This window comes from Globicephala melas, chromosome 8 (assembly GCF_963455315.2).
Source record: "Globicephala melas chromosome 8, mGloMel1.2, whole genome shotgun sequence".
Taxonomy (NCBI): domain Eukaryota; kingdom Metazoa; phylum Chordata; class Mammalia; order Artiodactyla; family Delphinidae; genus Globicephala; species Globicephala melas.
This window is the reverse complement of record NC_083321.1, coordinates 45,688,118-45,707,789: the sequence shown is the minus strand read 5'-3', so window position 1 is coordinate 45,707,789 and position 19,672 is coordinate 45,688,118. Positions and strand designations below refer to the sequence as shown.

General features: G+C 38.6%; 1 protein-coding gene across 13 annotated transcripts in view; it reads left to right on the top strand.

The window, feature by feature from the left end:
* Positions 1–13,573, top strand: part of ZNF143 (zinc finger protein 143) — a 55,225-nt gene extending 41,652 nt beyond the window's left edge. For 9 of the 13 annotated variants that reach the window (XM_060303520.2, XM_060303516.2, XM_060303521.2 and 6 more), the window contains 3 exons: positions 381–542; positions 11,217–11,363; positions 12,210–13,573. In XM_060303520.2, coding sequence (XP_060159503.1) covers positions 381–542; positions 11,217–11,363; positions 12,210–12,293 — 393 coding nt within the window. In that variant the 3' untranslated portion in view covers positions 12,294–13,573. The remainder of the gene's footprint in view (positions 1–380; positions 543–11,216; positions 11,364–12,209) is intronic. The other 4 variants (XM_030831346.3, XM_030831345.3, XM_030831344.3 and 1 more) reach the window with 1 other exon arrangement.
* Positions 13,574–19,672: the final 6,099 nt, after the last annotated feature.

Below are 19,672 nucleotides of genomic sequence, written 5' to 3'. Positions count from 1 at the left end.
GTCACTGGGGATTTGAGCAGGGAGCATAATGAAATTTGTTTGTTTTTTAGAAAGGTGACAAGGTAGAGGATGATTAGGGACGGGTTAGACTAGATATTTGGAAAGACATTGTATTGTAGAAAATTAGATGGGAGAAAAATAGGGGTCTAAATTGGCAGTAGAGATGGAGAGGAGTAAATGCATTTAAGGAATATTCAGTTTTTCCAATAAAGATATTTAAAAAAAAAAGCAATATGCAGTTTTTCTGATGACCTCTTTCCATTGTAAAATGCTTATCTGCTCCCAGAGTAGACTTATACAAGGATTAGGCCTAGCCCTTAATAAAGACTGCCAGATAAAACAAGAAACATTGCCTGATTGTAAAATGCATTGTATTGCAGGTGAACATATCTCAAGCTGACATGCAGGCCATTGGCAATACCATCACAATGGTAACACAGGACGGAACGCCCATCACAGTACCTGCTCATGATGCAGTCATCTCCTCAGCAGGAACACACTCTGTTGCTATGGTTACCGCTGAGGGTACAGAAGGGCAGCAGGTAATTGCTTTTTTCTTTTATATCAGTCAATACATATGTCAATATCAAAACCGTTACATAGATGTACAGTGTGATATAGTGGTTAAGCACACAAACCTCAGATTGAATCCCAGTTTTACAACTTCTTAGCTACATAACCCTCTGAGTCTCAGTTTTTCCTCATCTGTAAAATAGGAGTGATTATTGCATCTACCCCATGAGGTTAATAGAAGGATTAAGCAAGATAATGCATATAAAGTAGTCAGCCCAAGTATATATTAAGTGTTCATTAATGGTTGCTCTTCCTATCATCATTATCATCATCAGATACTTAGAAAAAAAATTCATTTGCAAAATTTAATTTTTTGAATATGTAATATATTCACATAATTCAAAAGTCAAAAAGTATATACAGATAGGCAGTGAAAAGTCTTCTTTCCACCCCTGCCCCCATAGAGATAATCCACTTTTATCAGTTTCTTGTGTAATTTTCCCAACAACTCATTAAGCATATACAAACAAATACAAATAAAGTCATCTTCCCCTCCTTCCCTTTGTATGATACTAAATTCTATACTCGTCTTCACCTTTTTTTTTTTAATCTTAATAATACATCTAGGAAATCTTTCTATTTCATTTTATAGAGAGTTTCCTCTTTTTTTTTTTTTTTTTCCTGCCATGCAGCATGGCTTGAGGGATCTTAGTTATCGTAGTTCTCCAACCAGGGATTGAACCCGGGCCCCGGCAGAGAAAGCACCGAGTCCTAACCACTGGACTACCAGGGAATTCCCTCCTCATTCTTTTTTTAAGCTATATCATATTCCACTGTATTGGACATGCCATAATATATTTAAAGTCTTTTGCTGTTTCAAACAACACATAACCTTGTGCACATGTGATTTTGCATGTGTGTGAGTACATCTGCTACTAGATAAATCCCTAGAGTGGAATTGCTGGGTGAAAAAACATATGCATTGGTAATTGTGATAGATATTCCCAGACTTCCTTTCTAGGGTTATACCCATCTACATTCCTAGCTGCAGCCTTTGAGAGTGCCTCCTCCCCTTCTGACAGTCAATATAGTGGTAAAACCTTTGGATTTTTGCCAATCTAATGTATCTCTTTGTAGTTTAATTTTTCATTTCTTTTAAAATAAATGATATTGGTTAATAACATTTAAAAACCCTTCTTGTGCTATGCTGAAGGCAGTGCGGGGTTTCACTGCAGCTGCCTTACCCTGTTCAGTGAAAAAGTCTGTAAGTTAGTAGCTGTCATTCTTCCTAAATTCGGTTATAGATTCAATACCATCACAATAAAAATTCCAGCAGGAATTTTTGAAGATACAGATAATCCGATTCTAAAATTTACATGAAAATACAAAGGACCTAAAATAGCCAAAACAGTCCTGAAAAAAGGAACAAAATTGAAGGTTTTCTACACCTTGAAATAGAAAACTCAGAATCATAAAGCTTCTAGAAGAAAAGTGAATGTTTTTGCAACCTTAAGGTAAAAATTTCTTAGACAGGATACAAAATGCACTAATAATAAATTTTTTTCTTTTCTGATAAATTGGACTTCTTCAAAATTAGTTCTGCTCACCAAAGACAATGTAGTAAAAGATTAGATAAGCCCCAAACTGGGAAAAAAATATTCACACTATATCTGACAGTGGACTTGTATTGAAAATATATGACAAACTTCTATAAATCAATAATAAAAAGGTGAACAACCCGTTAAAAATGAGCAAATCAGGGGCTTCCCTGGTGGCGCAGTGGTTGAGAGTCCACCTGCCGATGCAGGGGACATGGGTTCGTGCCCCAGTCTGGGAAGATCCCACATGCCGCGGAGCGGCTGGGCCCGTGAGCCATGGCCGCTGAGCCTGCACGTCCGGAGCCTGTGCTCCGCAACAGGAGAGGCCACAACAGTGAGAGGCCCGCACACCGCAAAAAAAAAAAAAAAAAAAAAAAAGATCAAATCATCTGATTGCTTATTTGAACAGACCCCTCACAAAAAAAAGGTACATGAAAGGCAATAACACAAAAAAGTGCTCAACATCTTTAATCATCAAAGAAATGCAAGTTAAAATCACAAAGAGACACCATTTCAGACACAGGGAAATGGCTAAAATAAAAAAGACAAACAAAACCAAATGTTGGCAAAGAAATGAAGCAACTAGGACATTCAACACACTAGTGAGAGTATAGAGTGTTACAACCATTTTGAAGAACTGTTTGGCAGTTTCTTATGAAGTCGAACATACCTCTACTCTATGACTCAGCAATTCCTTCTAGAATATATACCATATGATTCCACTTACACGAAATCCAAGAACAGACAAGACGATCCATGGTGACAGAAATCAGAAAGTGCTGCTTGGCTGGGGAGGAAATTGATGGAATGAAATATGAAGGAACTATTCTACATCTTGTTTTAAGTGGTGGTTTCACAGTTGTATCTGTCAAAACTCAACAGAACACCTAAGATCCATGCATTTTTATTGTTTCTAATTTTACCTTATGCCAAAACAAACAAAAAACGCAGCCACAAGCTTTCAGGCTGTCTTATGGAATGGTCCCACCTAATCAGTTTGCAGTCATTTCCGTGGCTCTGGGATTCCTGGATGGGTTTATAGCCCAGCTTGGGTAAATACACCTTGTACAGTTGCAGGTCTGGAAAGATAGTGACCCTAAAGCACACATTCTTATGTAGCTTATCTGTAGCCTGTGAGCTAGAAAAGTTCTCAAGAGAGAAGGCTTTGAGGGCTAGAATGAAGCCAGGCAGCTTCCAGCAACTAGGGATATCACAACAGGGATGGGGTTTCACTTGAGGACCTGCTGCTGCTACTGTTCCTTCTGCTGTTAACTACATGTAGGCCATCGGGCAAAAGTTGGCTATCCACTGGGGTGTTTGGACCCCACCTATGAATTATCTGTAACACTTAAATTGGTTGTAACCATTTCTTTACATGCATGGGAAGAAAGTAGTCAGTCCTTCCCTAAGTCTTTTTTTTTTTTTTTTTTTGGTCGTTAAGGTAATTGCATTTCTGAGACTCATTTTTCCAGGTGCCTTTGGAAGCCTAGTTAGCAGGTATAGACTAAAGAGTCAGTGCTTTCCATCTATTTTAGTTAGTTAATTTCAGATTACAAAAGTAATACATATTCCCAATGGAATAAAATAGAGAATCTGGAAATAAACCCTCACATATATAGTCAACTAAATTTTGACAGTCAGAATTTGATCTTTCAGTGGGAAAGGGCTTTTCATTTGTCTTTTCAACAAATGGTGCTGGGAAACCTGTATATCCACATGAGAAAAAATAAAGTTGGACCCTTATCTTATACCATATATAAAAATTAGCTCAAGATGGATTAAAGACCTAAACTTAAGAGCTAAAACTATGAAACTCTTAGAATAAAACATAGGTGAAAATCTTCATGATCTTATTTCTTATGTATGATACCAAATGCACAGGCAATGAAAGAAAAAATAGATAAATTGGATTAGGAGATTATTTCTTACATATGACACCAAAATGATAAGTGATGAAAGAAAAAAATTAATTGAACTTCTTCAAAATTAAAAACACTTGGAAGTTCCCTGGTGGCCTAGTGGTTAGGATTCCAGGCTTTCACTGCCGTTGCCCTGGTTCAATCCATGGTTGGGGAACTGGAATCCCACAAGCCACGGGGAACGGCTAAAAAAAAAAAATTAAAAACACTTGTGCATCAAAAGCCACTACCAAGAAAGTGAAAAGACAATCTACAGAATGAGGGAAAATATTTGCAAATCATACATCTAGTAAGGGATTAATATCTAGAATATATATATATATATTTTTTTATTTTTTTAGGATTTTTTTGATGTAGACCATTTTTTTTTTTTGATGTAGACCATTTTTAAAGTCTTTATTGAACTTGTTACAATATTGCTTCTGTTTTGGTTTTTTGGCTGAGAGGACTGTGGGCTCTTAGCTCCCCGACCAGGGATCGAACCCTCACCCTCTGCATTGGAAGGCGAAGTCTTAACCACTGGACTGCCATGGAAGTCCCTAGAATATATTTTAAAATAATAAAATAAAATAATAATATTATGAGGGGGAAAATATCTAGACTATATAAAGAATTCCTATAACTCAACAAGAAAAAAGCAAGCAAACGAATTTAAAAATGAGTGAAGGGGACTTCCCTGGTGGCACAGTGGTTAAGAATCCGCCTGCCAATGCAGGGAACACAGGTTCGAGCCCTGGGCCAGGAAGATCCCACATGCCGTGGAGCAACTAAGCCCATGCACCACAACTACTGAGCCTGTGCTCTAGAGCCCGCGAGCCACAACTACTGAGCCCGTGTGCCACAACTACTGAAGCCCGCACGCCTACAGCCTGTGCTCAACAAGAGAAGCCACCGCAATGAGAAGCCCACACACTGCAACGAAGAGTAGCCCCTGCTCGCTGCAACTAGAAAAAGCCCACGCGCAGCAACAAAGACCCAACACGGCCAAAAATAAATAAATTTTTTAAAAAAATGAGTGAAGAACTTGAATAGACATTTCTCCAAGAAGATTTACAGATGGTCAATTAGCACATGAAAAGATATTCAACATCATTATCATTAGGGAAATACAAATAAAAACCACAATGAGATCCCACTTCACCTACATTAGGATGACCGTTATCCAGAAAACAGAAAATAACAAGTTTTGGGGATGATGTGGAGAAATTGGAACTCTTGTGCATTGCTCATGGGAATGTGAAATGGTGCAGCTGCTGTGGAAAACAGTGTGGCAGTTCCTTAAAAAGTTGAACATAGAATTACATATGATCCAGTAATTCCACTTAAAGGTATCTACCCAAGAGAATTTGAAACTAGAGACTCAAACTAAAAGTCAGCTATTTACCTTGGTGTTAAAATAACCAGTCTCAACATTTAAGACTATTTACTTCATCTTTTTTTCTGTGTGTATGCATATGTGAACAAAGTTAGGATTATAATACAATTTTGTATGCTTGTCATCCACTTAACACTACATCCTGAGTACTTTCTCATATCAATTAAGTGTTCTTTTTTTAATATTTTATTTATTTATTTATTTATTTGGTTGTGCTGGGTCTTAGTTGCGGCAGGTGGGCTCCTTAGTTGCAAGCTCACCTTTTCCTTAGTTGCGGCTCACAGGCTTCTTAGTTGTGGCTCACAGGCTTCTTAGTTGTGGCATGCATGTGGGATCTAGTTCCCTGACCAAGGGTTGAACCCGGGCCGCCTGCATTGGGAACTTGGAGTCTTAACCACTGTGACATCAGGGAAGTCCCTAAACATTCTTTTAAAAGGATTTTTAATATTTACAAAATAATCCATAAAATGGATATACATAACATTAACTCATTCCACATTCATAAATTGTTCTGCAAGCCCCTTGATTATTTTCATAGGAAACAAATTCTAGACATGGAATTATTAGATTAATGGTATGAACTATTAATTATTAATGGTATGAACTATTTTAAGTTTCTTGCTACATATTGCCAAATTATTTTCTGGAAAGTTTTAGCAATCATGCCATGGATCTAAAAGTGTTCTTGTTTTCACTGTATTCTCATTAGGATTAGCATTAGGATTTTTTTTATATATTTGCATAATTCACAAGCCAAGGATAAATTATATTTTTACTTTCATTTGTTTGGTGAGGTTGAACATGTTTTTCATATTAGCCTGAAATCTGTTTTTTCTTCATTGAGGTAAAATTTATATACAGTGAAATGCACAGGTTTTTTGTTTGTTTGTTTGTTTGTTGGGTTTTTTTGGCCACAGCACGCTGTTCGTGCGATCTTAGTTCCCCAACCAAGGATTAAATCCGGGCGCCTGACAGTGGAAGCACAGAGTCCTAACCACTGGACTGTGCAGGGAATTCCCTGCACAGATCTTAAATTTACAGTTCAGTGAGTTATTAAACATACACACCCATCCCATCCCAAACAGGATCTAGAACATTTCTATCACCCCAGAAAGTTCTCTTGAGACCCCTTCCAGTCAGTCTCCACCTAGTTATTCTGATTGTATTATTTTGTTTGTTCTTAAACTTTGCATAGTGGAGCCAGAGTATGAACTCTTCTGTTTTGGGGTTTTTTCTTTTAACATAATATTTTGGAGATTTATCCATGTTCTTGTTTATAACATCAGTTCATTGTTTTTTATTGCTGAGCAGTATTCTGTGGTAGGAATATATCACAATTTGTTGATAGATTCTCCCCTTGATGAACATTTGGGATGCTTCCAATCTTTGATTATTGTGAATAAGGTGGCGGTGAAAATTCTAGTACAAGTATATTTGTACACATATGGTCTCATTCTCTTAGCTAAATACCTGTTAGTGGAATTGCTGGGCCATGGAGTAGAGGTATATTTAACTTCATGTGAAAGTGCCAAACAGTCCTCCAAAGTGGTTTGACCATCATACACTCCCACTAGCAATGTATAAGACTTCTGTTTGTTTCACAGCATCAACATTTTGTGTTGTTACTTTAAAAAATTTTAGCCATTCTAGTGGATGTGAAATGATATATCATTGTGGTTTTAATTTGCATGTAGGTTGCTTAATTTCTTAATATCTGGTACTTCTCTAGATACCTGTTCTTTTTTTTTTAATAAGGAAATGTGTTTTCTTTTTTTTTTAAATAAATTTATTTTATTTTTGGCTGCATTGGGTCTTCATTGCTGTACACGGGCTCTTTAGTTGTGGAGAGCGCAGGCTTCTCATTGTGGTGGCTTTTCTTGTTGCGGAGCACAGGCTCTAGGCACGCAGGCTTCAGTAGTTGTGGCACGCAGGCTTAGTAGTTGTGGCTAGCGGGCTTAGTTGCACTGCGGCACGTGGGATCTTCCCAGATCAGGGCTCAAACCCATGTCCCTTGCTTTGGCAGGTGGATTCCTAACCACTGTGCCACCAGAGAAGTCCAAGATACCTGTTGTTCTTGATTTTTAATTTAAATCTGTTACGGTCAGAGAACATATTCTGTAAGATTTCATTATTTTGAAATTTGAGACTTGTTTTCCCTGTGTCTTTCATTGATTTCCCATTATATTCCATATGTATTTGAAAAGAATGTGTGTTCTGCACTTGTTGGGTGTAGCATACTACACATTAGGTTAAGGTGGTTGATAGTGTTGTTCAAATATTCTATAACCTTATTAATCATTTCTGTATTTGTTCTAGTTACTAAGAAAAAGGAATTAATACCTCCAACTATGATTGTGGATTTGTATTTCCCTTTTAGTTGTTAGGGGTTTTTTTACTTCCAGTATTTTAAATCTCTGTTATTAGGTGCATACATATTTCATTTTAATTCCTCAAATAACTTCCTAATTATACCCTTCTGTGTTACTTTTTTGTGGTTGCTCCAGGGATTAAAATGTGCATCCTTAAGGTATTGAAGTCTACTTAGACTTAACATTGTACTACTTTACATAAAATCTAAGAACCTTGCAACAGTATATTTTCATTCATGCCCCTACTCTTTGTGCTGCTGTAATATATTTTACATTTACATGTTATAACCCCGGCAATGCAATATTATATTTTAGCATTAAACAGTTAATCTTTTAAGTAAGTTATAGGACGACAGGAAACATAATATTTTATACTTACCCACTAATTTATCATTTCCAGTGCCTTTTATTCCTTTCTGTACATTTGAGTTTCCATATGGAATCATCCCTTTGGCCTGAAGGATATGCTTCAGCATTATTTGTAGTGCAGATCTACAGTGACAAATTCTGTTTTTGTTTATTTGAAAATATATTATTTCACCCTTCTTTTTGAAACATTTTTGTTTTGAAGGATATTTTTGCTAGATATGGAATTTTTGGTTGGCAGTTAATTTTTTTCTTTCAGCACTTTAAATTGTCTCTGTCCTTCATTGTTTCTGATGAGAAATCTGCCATCTTCATATCATTGTTCCCCTGTATATAATATATCAGTTTTTCTCTGGCTATTTTCTAGATTTTTTTAGCAATGTGATTATGGTGTGATTTTCTTTGTATTTATCTACTAGGTTTCTTTTATATAATTATAAGACAATATATATAATATTATAAAACATTATATAATATTTTGTAGGGTATTTGTTTTTTACCAGATTTAGGAAAAGTCTGGCCATAATTTCATCAAAAGATTTTATTCTGCCTCATTCTGTTTCTCTTTTCCTTCTCGGTCTCTAATTATATGTATATTAACTTGGTATTGTCCCACAAGTTGCTGGGGAGCCATTCTTTTTTTTTTTAATCTTTTTTTCTTGGTTCTTCAGGTGGATAATTCCTATTGATCTTAGAGTTCACTGACCTTTTCTTTTGACATCATCATCTTCTATTAGGCCCATTCAGATAATTTTAGATATTCTCATTTTTGATTGTAGAATTTACTTTTTTTTATAGTTTTCATTTATTTACTGAGATTTCCTCTTGTATGCATTCCATAAACCTTTTAACATATTTATAATAACTGTGTTAAAGTCCCTGTTTACTAATTCTAACGTTTTGGTCATCTCGTGGTCTGTTTCTACTGACTTCATTTTCTCTTGACTCTGGGTTACATTTTCCTCTTCTTATGTGTTGTAATTTTTTTATTGTATTCTGAACATTATGGATGATACATTATAGAGATTCTTAATTTTGTTATCTTTCTCTGAAGAATGTTCATTTTGCTTTGTCAGGTAGTTAAGTTACTTGTAGAGGCTGGGTTTTATACTTTATTAAAGTAGTTCTGTTTTAGTTTTGCCATTTAGTCTCAGGGTGAATCTTCAGTCCTGGGATACAATCTTTACTCCTAAAGTGTGGCTCTTAGGGTTTCAATGGAAAGCCTGAGGTATTTTCCAAACCCTTCTAACTTGGTGGGATTGAAGTTCTAAATCCTGTCTGTCCCGTGGTATCGCTGAAATCTCTTCTCAGCTTTTCAGCCTTCTAGCTGCTGCTTTCTACCAGATTTATTGGAACCCCCCCAACATGTTTGCAGTTCTGAGGTCTTAAAGAATTGAGGGGAGTTTATACACAGGTTTGGGAGCCCCTTTCCCTCTGGTTTTCTCCTTTCTAGGATATCCCTCTCAATACCTAGCCATTCTGGCAGCCATAGACTCCATTATCTCTGATAGCTTAAGTTGCCCTGTGCTGCTCAGACTGGTGAGTGCCCTCAGTGGAAAAGCTATTTAAACATAGATGTGACCCAGTGTGGTTCTCTTCTTTTAAGAATCCCCTCCATTTCCTGCCTGCTTTTCATCATTCACCACTGCCTTCAAATGGTTGCTTTTTTATATTTTTTTCCACACTTTATGATTGTTATCTGCAGGAAGGGTTAGTCCAATATAAGCTATTCCCCCACTGCCATACTGAAATTTGTTGCTGCACTATGGAACATTACTGGAATTGATCCAAGCTGAATATCTATTAGCTCTAAAATCTAGCATTTTTAATGGATTAATGGCCAAGTAAAATAGTAGTTTCAGTTTTTAACTTATTCTTTCTCTGAGTTTGGCTGGACAAAATTCTTAAATATATAACAGAAGTAATTGATGCCATTTTCTTTGTTATCCACATAGCAAAATCTATATTTGTGGTTTAAGAGCCACAAAAGCACTTTTAACCACTTTGACTAGATGCTTCAGGAACGAGATGGAAAGATTCCATGGAATCTAAAAGAGGAAGTGAGTATAACAAGATGTGTTGCTTCAAATTCCCTGGCGGTCCAGTGGTTAGGACTCTGTGCTTCCACTGCAGGGGTCATGGGTTCGATCCCTGGTCAGAACTAAGATCCCTCAGGCCATGGTGAGCCCCGCCCCCAAAAAAAAGATAGTTGCTATTTTGTCAGTAATGGTGCTGGTACTTTGTTTTCCTAGTTAATGGAAATCTTTTTTTTGTTGTTTTTTTTGGCAGCACCATGCAGCTTGCTGGGATCTTAGTTCCCTGACCAGGGATCGAAACTGGGCCCTTGGCAGTGAAAGCACCGAGTCCTAACCACTGGACCGCCAGGGAATTCCCAATGGAAATCTAACTTTATTTTTAATTCTTTTGTCTTATTTTTTATTTTTAAAATTTTTAATTGCTTTTTATTTTTTTAATTTTTAATTTTTTTATGGAAATCTAATTTTAAATGCAACAGATAAACAGGAGAAAATAGTATATCTACCAATGATCCAAACTCGGGAATAAATAGACATATGAGGTGTGAATTAGTCCACATGTGTAATCTCCCAGGCAGCCTCTTAGGGATAATAGAATCTATGCACAGTCATGTCTCTCCTGGTTAATGGAGCCTGACATAGCGAATCCACTTTTTCAGTGTCCTCTACCCTGTTTTGCCATTGGCTCACTTTATAACCTTAGATACGTCCCGTCTATCTGAGCCTCAACTTGTTCAAATAAAAAAGAGGAGTCCATGGGAATTCCCTTGTGGTCCAGTGGTTAGGACTGCTGCTTCTCACTGCCAAGGGCCCGAGTTCAATCCCCGGTCAGGGAACTAAAATCCCACAAGCTGCGTGGCACAGCCAAAAAAAAAAAAGAGTCCAGAATAGACAATATGTAAGGTCTTTTCCAGCTTTAGGCTTCTACAAGTGTATGGTCAGAAGGGAGGTTTGCCTTTTGAATTTGAAGACAGTCCCTGTGTTAAATGGATTTTAACCTATTTAAATCATAGTTTTAATTTTTCTGTGTATTTTTTAAGGTTGCAATTGTGGCTCAGGACTTGGCAGCATTCCATACTGCATCATCAGAAATGGGGCACCAACAGCATAGCCATCACTTAGTAACCACAGAAACCAGACCTTTGACCTTAGTGGCAACATCCAACGGCACCCAGATTGCAGTTCAGGTGGGTACAATGGCAACTGTCCTCCATTGACAGCAGTGCTGCTCAGCTCTCAGCCTTGTACTCTCTGCTTTATGCGTAACCTTCACAGAGGCAGGGCACAGAATCATCTGTATTACTTAGCCACATTAAGGAAATTGCTGCATTTGAAGTAGACTCAGACTAAAACTTTGTTTTCTACCATCCTTGTATATTCTAGGGGAATTTATAACAAGAAAAATAAAGCTCCTGGTATATATATATACCTGTGTGTACCTGGCCAGCTATCTTTACTCTCAGAATAAAAGTCTAATTAGGCAGGATTCTATAAAGCACTTAAGAGTTATTCCTTGAAAATGAACCTCCTGTAAACACAGACCCCAAGTTAGTCCTCTGAGAATCACTGCACAGCTGTATTTTATGGTGGGAAATGTCAGAAGACTGTGAAGAACATATTCTCTGGGAAGTCACTGCATTCAGGCAGAGAATCTAGAATGCTAGGTGTAGATTACCTTTCCTTGGGAAGATTTTTTTTTAAATGTATTTACTTGGAAAAGGGTTAGAACATACTCAGGAAAATGTCAGCTATTGGTTTTAATTTAGTTTATGGGCATAAAAGCTAAAGGCTCAGGAAGCTCTCTATCTCCACTGGAAAAGATGAGCATCTTTTGTTCCTTGCATGCGTGAAGGTTTATCAAAATCCTAAATAAAGAAACTGCATCCCCAGCAGGAATTTGTTTTTATGTTTTGTGGATCAGCAGTAGTACGTTAACAAGCCCAGGTGTCAGAGTTACAGAGAGAAATTTTACTTCTGGTATGTTATATTTCTTTGGCATCTTGACTGTGGTTTTGTGTATGTTCCTGTTTCAGCTTGGAGAACAGCCATCTCTGGAAGAAGCCATCAGAATAGCATCCAGGATCCAACAAGGAGAAACGCCAGGGTTGGATGATTAATCCTCAGAACAATGGAGCAATAAAGGAAGAGGAGCCTATCATCTTCAGGCAGCAGAGATCCATGAAGCCCGGGCCCAGGAAAATTAGAAATTTTTCATTCCTGAAACACTGTACACATTTTTATGCAAGAGTGGAGAACAATTTATTCTTGACACTTTTGTGTATATAACCCTTGGAAAAGATTTCCCAAACTGATTCATTGTGTACAAGGAAGTATGAAGTTAGGGTAATACAGTAAATTTTTATGTTACTCTTTTATCAGATTGCAAAATCCCAGAGTCTACATGCAAGACCAGTGAAGTCTTATGGAGACTTATGATGGATTTTTAACTTACTGTGAAAAATGAAAGGCTGTATCTAAAATGTCAAAGGTTCTATACATCAAACAATCATAATTCCAAAAGCCATCATGGATAATAAAGGATGTAAAGCCTTCACATATTTCCCTCAGCTAGTAGAGTGTCTGCAGTTTTTGTTCTACTGTATACTTGTCCATTTTTATTTGTATCTTACGGTTTGAAGACTATTCATTATAGTTTTCCATCCCTGTTAACTAACAGCTCTTCAAGCTGAAGTGCTAATTGTATTAGCATTACATTGGATTATATATAAAATTACAAAGTTTGGTTATTTAAAATTAAAAAGTTAAATCCAGTACTTTGGTTTTGTTAAAAGATTTTCCTTAGCGTTCAGTTTCTTGTTACTGTTTTTTAAAAATAATAAACTATCAAAGTTTGACCACAGGCTGGAGCCCGGGATAATAGTGCTGTAATTGGAAATGGCTTTACTCTGAAAATTAGGTTAGTGGGTTGGTGTAAATTATTTATTTTTGCTTATGTACTTTTGTTTTAAAGCTTATTTACCCTAAAGTTTATTATTAATTTTGAATACAGCAATTTTTTAAATGTTACCTTTATATTTGTTTCATTAAATTGGTATGGAGGTGGGGGGAAGTGTAGAAAATATCACGAACATAATAAAATACAACACATATATTGAGAGTATATTGTGTATCAAGCACAAAATAAGTACTTTTCCATACATTTTTATCTACTCATAACAATTTTGTGAGCTATGTGGGATTTACTACTCCTGTTTGTACATAGGAAGCTGAAGGTCCAAAGAGGTTAAGTGTCTACCCAGGCCTTACAGCTGTGGTGAGGCAGGGCAAAGACTTAAGAATCCAGACTTTCTGACTCCCAAGTCCAGGGTGTTTTTTCACCACACCACAACTGCCTTCTCAGATGATAACCTGTGGCAGAGATTTTCAAGATGAGCTTTGGTGATCTCGATTGCCCAATGACCTGAGCACCTGAAAAACCATCTCTAATGTTGGAAAATCAGTGTGGGGTCTACCAAGGTCCAAAAAAAGGGGGGGAGGGTGTGTGAGGGTTGTCCTGCAACAATCACTTCTTTGCTGTTGTTCACCATGCTTTGTTTGCCAGGGAGCTGAAACGTGGCTGTTTTTCATTTCAAGCCTTACAGTAAAAAGGAAAAAATGTGCCGTTTTATTTAATATAAATGTTATCTTTGATCAGGTTCTTTGAAGTCTTGCTAAAAAGGGTCATGATTTAGTCATTTGAAATGGGAAACCCTTCAGGGTTGGGCGGGGGGATTGGCTGCTTTCCCTTCAAAGCTCTTCATAGATAGATAACATTAGAAAAGGTCTCAGTCACCCACCGTCTCAGTCTCCATTCTTTTTTTTTTTTTTTTTGCGGTACGCGGGCCTCTCACTGTTGTGGCCTCGCAGGCTCAGCGGCCATGGCTCACGGGCCCAGCCGCTCCGCAGCATGTGGGATCCTCCCGGACCAGGGCACGAACCCGTGTCCCCTGCATCGGCAGGCGGACTCTCAACCACTGCACCACCAGGGAAGCCCGAGGAGGAGCTTTTTATTCTGAAGCTGACTGTTCCTTATTCATACTATATGTTTTCTGACTAAGGACTTGCTCATTCGGAGGAAGAAGAGCCCGTTTCTAGCTCCACCTCTGAGACTAGGAAGTTAGAACTTAGTCTAATGCACTCAATCACTAGGAAAAATTTGAAGTTTTCCTAAACAACTCTTCAATCGGTGACAGACCAAAACTAAATTATAGACTAGTTTTAAGTACACAGCAATGAGAATGTATGATCTTCAACTGCATGTAAAAGTATGAATGATCCTCATAAATATAATGTTCAGCAAAGGAAGCTGGACCTAAGAGTGCGGGCCAAACTACTCTCATTATCTGAAGTCAGGACAGTGGATACTATTGGTAGGGAGGGGAGCTGGGGGTGAGAAGAAAGCCCAGAGGGAAGTTGAAGCACTAGCATCATGGGCATGTCCATAGGGCCCTGCACCTAGAAAGGCCCCACTGGTGGTTTAATGCTCTGCTGTCACCATCTTAAAGTTCTTAATAAAACTGGAACATTGCATTTTCATTTCTCATTGGACCCTGTAAACTATGTAGCTGTAATGTTCTATATCTTAATCTGAGTGTTGAATTTGTGAATATTCACCAAAGTGTACATATTTTGATATGTTTGCTCTTCTGTATGTATATACCTCAACATGAAGTTTAAAAAAGTTGAATTATAGATTATTTTAAAAATAAGTCAATTGGGCTTCCCTGGTGGCGCAGTGGTTGGGAGTCCGCCTGCCAATGCAGGGGACACGGGTTCGTGCCCCAGTCCGGGAGGATCCCACGTGCCGTGGAGCGGCTGGGCCCATGAGCCGTGGCCTCTGAGCCTGAGCGTCCGGAGCCTGTGCTCCGCAGCGGGAGAGGCCACAACAGTGAGAGGCCCGCGTAACGCAAAAAAAAAAAAAAAAAAAAAAAAGTCAATGAAACATTACTTATGGAATGCAGCCAAAGTTGTATTCACAAGAGAATTCATGACCTTAAACACTTTTACTGCTGAATAAGAAAAAATAAAAGTTCATTAACAAAGCAGACAATGCAGGAAATTAGAAGGGGAAAAAAAAGTCACAGCAAAGCAAAATTTAAAGAAAGCAAAAGGAAGGAATTAATAGAGATAAAAGCAAAATGAATTATTTCAGTATCAGAAAACAACTGATTAATAAATCTAAGATCTAGTTCTTTGAGGTGGGAGGAAAGCAAACAGTAAAACTGATAAACCACTAGCTAACATGATAAAAAAAAAGACGAAACAAATATACAATGAGAAAGGGCTTATAACTATGGGTACAGAGGAAATGATGAGAAATACAAGTGAAAACTTTGCTCAGTCCTATGCTATTACAATTTAAAATCTGAATGAAATGGATAATACTCAAGGAAATATAAATTACCAACAGGGACTCAAAGACAGAAGAAAATCTAAACAGATAAATAACCATGGACAAAAGCTATCAAAAGCAATACCTCAAAAAAAAAAATCTGAACCTAGACACATTAAGAGCAACATCTTTCAGACTTTCACATAATCAATCATTCTCATACTATTAAAGCTGCTCTAAAGCACAGAGAAAGAAGCAAACATTCCAGTGTTTCATGAAACCAAAGTCCTATAAAGATTGTACAACAGAAAAACTATGGACCAGTTCCATTTATAAATATAGATGCAAAATGACTAAATGAAATACATGAACATAATTTTGCAGTATGTTCTGAAAATGACTACAGTTTATTTCAGGAAGAATAGAGTGGCATAATAGAAGGAAAATCTATCATCTAATTCACCACATAAATAATTAAAAAGAGGAAAAAGCAGAATAATGAAGAGAAATGCTAAAATGTGATAGAATTGAATGTTCATTCCTCATAAATATTCTGACAAAAGGAAAAGAATACTTCCCTAATATAACAGATATAAATCATGTCCACATGCACACATACACATAATCGCATCTTATTAACCAATATTATTCTTTTTTCCAATATTATTATTATGTTTTTTTAATAAAATTTATTTATTTATTTATTTGGCTGCGTTGGGTCTTCGTTTCTGTGCAAGGGCTTTCTCTAGTTGCGGCGAGCGGGAGCCACTCTTCATCGCGGTGCACGGGCCTCTCACTGTCACAGCCTCTCCTGCCGCGGAGCACAGGCTCCAGATGCGCAGGCTCAGTAGTTGTGGCTCACGGGCCCAGTTGCTCCGCGGCATGTGGGATCTTCCCAGATCAGGGCTCGAACCTGTGTCCCCTGCATTGGCAGGCAGATTCTCAACCACTGCGCCACCAGGGAAGCCCTCCAATATTATTCTTAATATCCCCATTGAAGTCAGGAGCAAGACAGGAATGCTCTCTACCTCTCCTATAATTAGCACCATGTTCTAACCAACTGAGCTAACCAGCCATTGAACACCTCTCCTCTTATTTAATGTTGTTCTGGAAGTGCTAGCTAATGCAATTAGACAACAGAACAAAGTAAGAGTCATAAATACCAGGAAGAAGGACAGAATTATCAATTATATGATTGCCTACGTAGAAATCCAAAATAATCAACTGAAAAATTGTTAGAAGTAATCCAGGAGCACAGAACATGTTTTGTGTCTTTATTTCATCCTCGCCATTTTTCTGTGCTCTTGTTGTTTCTAACCACTGGTTTACAAGCACACAGACACACAGGGCCCTGGAAATCAGCAGAGCTTGGTAGTGGTGGGTGGGAGTTGGGGTAGGCATCAAACAGAAAGCTGGGCTGCTTCAAGAGCCTTGAAGGCAAGGCAGGTGATCCAGTCAGAATTGTCAGGAGCGTGTGTGAGCAATCCTACGTCCCAAACTGAGCTCCTGGCTCAGTTAAGATTCTGACGCTGGTAACCAGGGACAAAGCCTCTTATTCTGTGTTTAAAAGTGAGACTGTAATAAATCAGAGGGCTCCTGGAAGCCCCTTCCTTATCAGCACCTCACCACAGACTGCAGCCAGAGAACAGACCTGCAGGAAGACCAGTCCAGATGAAGTAATCAGGCTAAGAAAACAGAAGCACAGGCTCCTTTCCCAAGAGCAAAGCCAGGGGAGGGAGATACAGAGGTGGGGAAGCGAGGAAAGGGAAGGAGGGATAGGGCATCAGTGACCAGAAAGAGAGGAGAGCTCTAGTGTGTCAGAAAAGGCAGGGTATGGGTCTCTAGGACTTGTGCCATATTCCACCTTCCCCATCCTGTTTTAGAGCAATGATTCGGCCTTTCTCTTGGCTCTCTCTTTAGTTGGTACCTAGGCATTTTGGAAGTGAGATTTTTTGATAATTTTGTATATTTCTCCAAATGTCTTCGCTGTGGTAAATATATTTACTCTAGGTTAATTTTTAAAAATTGAATCATTATACAGTTTTGCAACCTTTTTTTCGTATCTTAGATATCTTTTCATTTTGTACATATAGCTCTATCTCATTATTATGCAAACTGTGGTTACTTATTATTTAATGGACATTCGGGTGGCTTCCAATTTTTGGTATTTTAAACAATGCCTACAACACAATTCCTCCAAATCTCCATTTGGCTGATTCCCTCACTTCATTCAGATTCCTGCTCAAATGCCACCTCCTCAGAAAGGCCTTCCTAGATCATCCTATTTAAAATAGCACCTCCCTCCAACCCTCTACCACTTCTTAATCGCTGACACCTCCCTTTTTCTTTTATAGCACTTATCACTACTTGATATTTTTTGTACCTTTGTTTAATTATATATTGTCTGTCTCCACCAGAGGCCTCAAAGTTTTATGAAAGTAAGGACTTTGGTTTGTTTCACTGCTGTGTTCCTAGTGCCCAGAAGGGTGCCAAGCCCACAGGGGAATCTCATTAAGTATTTACTGAATGAATTAATACAAGGATAAACATTCTTTTATATATGTTTGCAAACCTGTAGAAATGTTTACTAGCATTGCTGAGTCAAAAATTATAAATATTTAAATTGTAACAGAAATATTCAAAACAATCTTTTAGGGACTTCCCTGGTGGTGCAGTGGTTAAAAATCCACCTAGCAATGCAGGGGACACGGGTTCGAGCCCTAGTCCAGGAAGATCCCACATGCCACGGAGGGACTAAACCTGTGTGCCACAACTACTGAGCCTGCGCTCTAGAGCCCGCGAGCCACAACTGCTGAGCCCGTGTGCCACAACTACTGAAGCCCGCGTGCCTAGAGCCTGTGCTCCACAACAAGAGAAGCCACCGCAATGAGAAGCCCACACAATGCAACCAAGAGTAGCCCCCCCTTGCCACAACTAGAGAAAGCCCGCGCACAGCAACGAAGACCCAACCCAGCCAAAAATAATTAATTTTTAAAAAATAATAACAAAACAATCTCTTAAAAGTGGTACCAATTTACACCCACCCCCATAGCAGACAAGAATGCATTTCTCCAAACCCTCTGCAACACAGCATAGTATCAGTCTTTATAATCTTTCCTCTTTTTTTTTTTTTTTGCTGTACGCGGGCCTCTCACTGTTGTGGCCTCTCCCGTCGCGCAGCACAGGCTCCGGACGCGCAGGCTCAGCGGCCATGGCTCACGGGCCCAGCCGCTCCGCGGCATGTGGGATCCTCCCGGACCGGGGCACGAACCCGCGTCCCCTGCATCGGCAGGCGGACTCTCAACCACTGCGTCACCAGGGAAGCCCCTATAATCTTTCCTCTTGATTTTAGAATTTAAAATACATGTGGATTTTATGGTATAACAAAAAGGTAGAGGTGCCAAGTCTGACTGTCTCTGATTCCCACTCCCCTCAATCACGCCGTACAGGAAGTGTGCCCTGCAGTCCAGACTCTAGCAGCACACTGCACAACTAGCCTGGCCCATGGCTGGTTCCTGTGACACTGTCTTCATCAAGTCTCCCAGTGAGTTCTCACCCTCACCTTACCCCATTCCTGACAGGGTAGAAAGAGCTATTCTTTAAGTCAGTAGTAATACAGTCTCAGTAATGCTGGCTCTATGACTGTGTGATACAGGCATTTAACGTATCTGGGTTTCATTTTCTTCATCCGTAAAATGTGAATAAAAATACCTCTTGGAGGGTTCCTATAAAGATTAAGTAAGATAAATATGTAAAGCATCTGGCTCGGTGCCTACCATACAGCTGGCACTATAGCCTTCCCAGCTCCCTTTAAAGCACTCCAGCTTTTTGTGGCACTTAGGACATTTCCCATATGCTGACCTGTATAAAAAGTAGGGGCAGTGGGTAGGATATGGATGGTGCTTGAACATGGCACGCACTCAATAGAAGATGCCAGGTAGAGTTGATTTTTGCATTCAGGAACTAGTCCATCCTCACTGTTATGTTTTTTTCCACGTACATATTTATACCACCAATCAGCTGATCGTATCCCACACTGCTGCGTACTCTCTACCCAACTAGCTACTGGATGAGCTCATCTCTCAATCCTGTCTGAGCTGAACAAGGCCTTTTACAGAACTTTAAAACTGACTGACTCACCACTGAGTCATCAAAACATAGCAA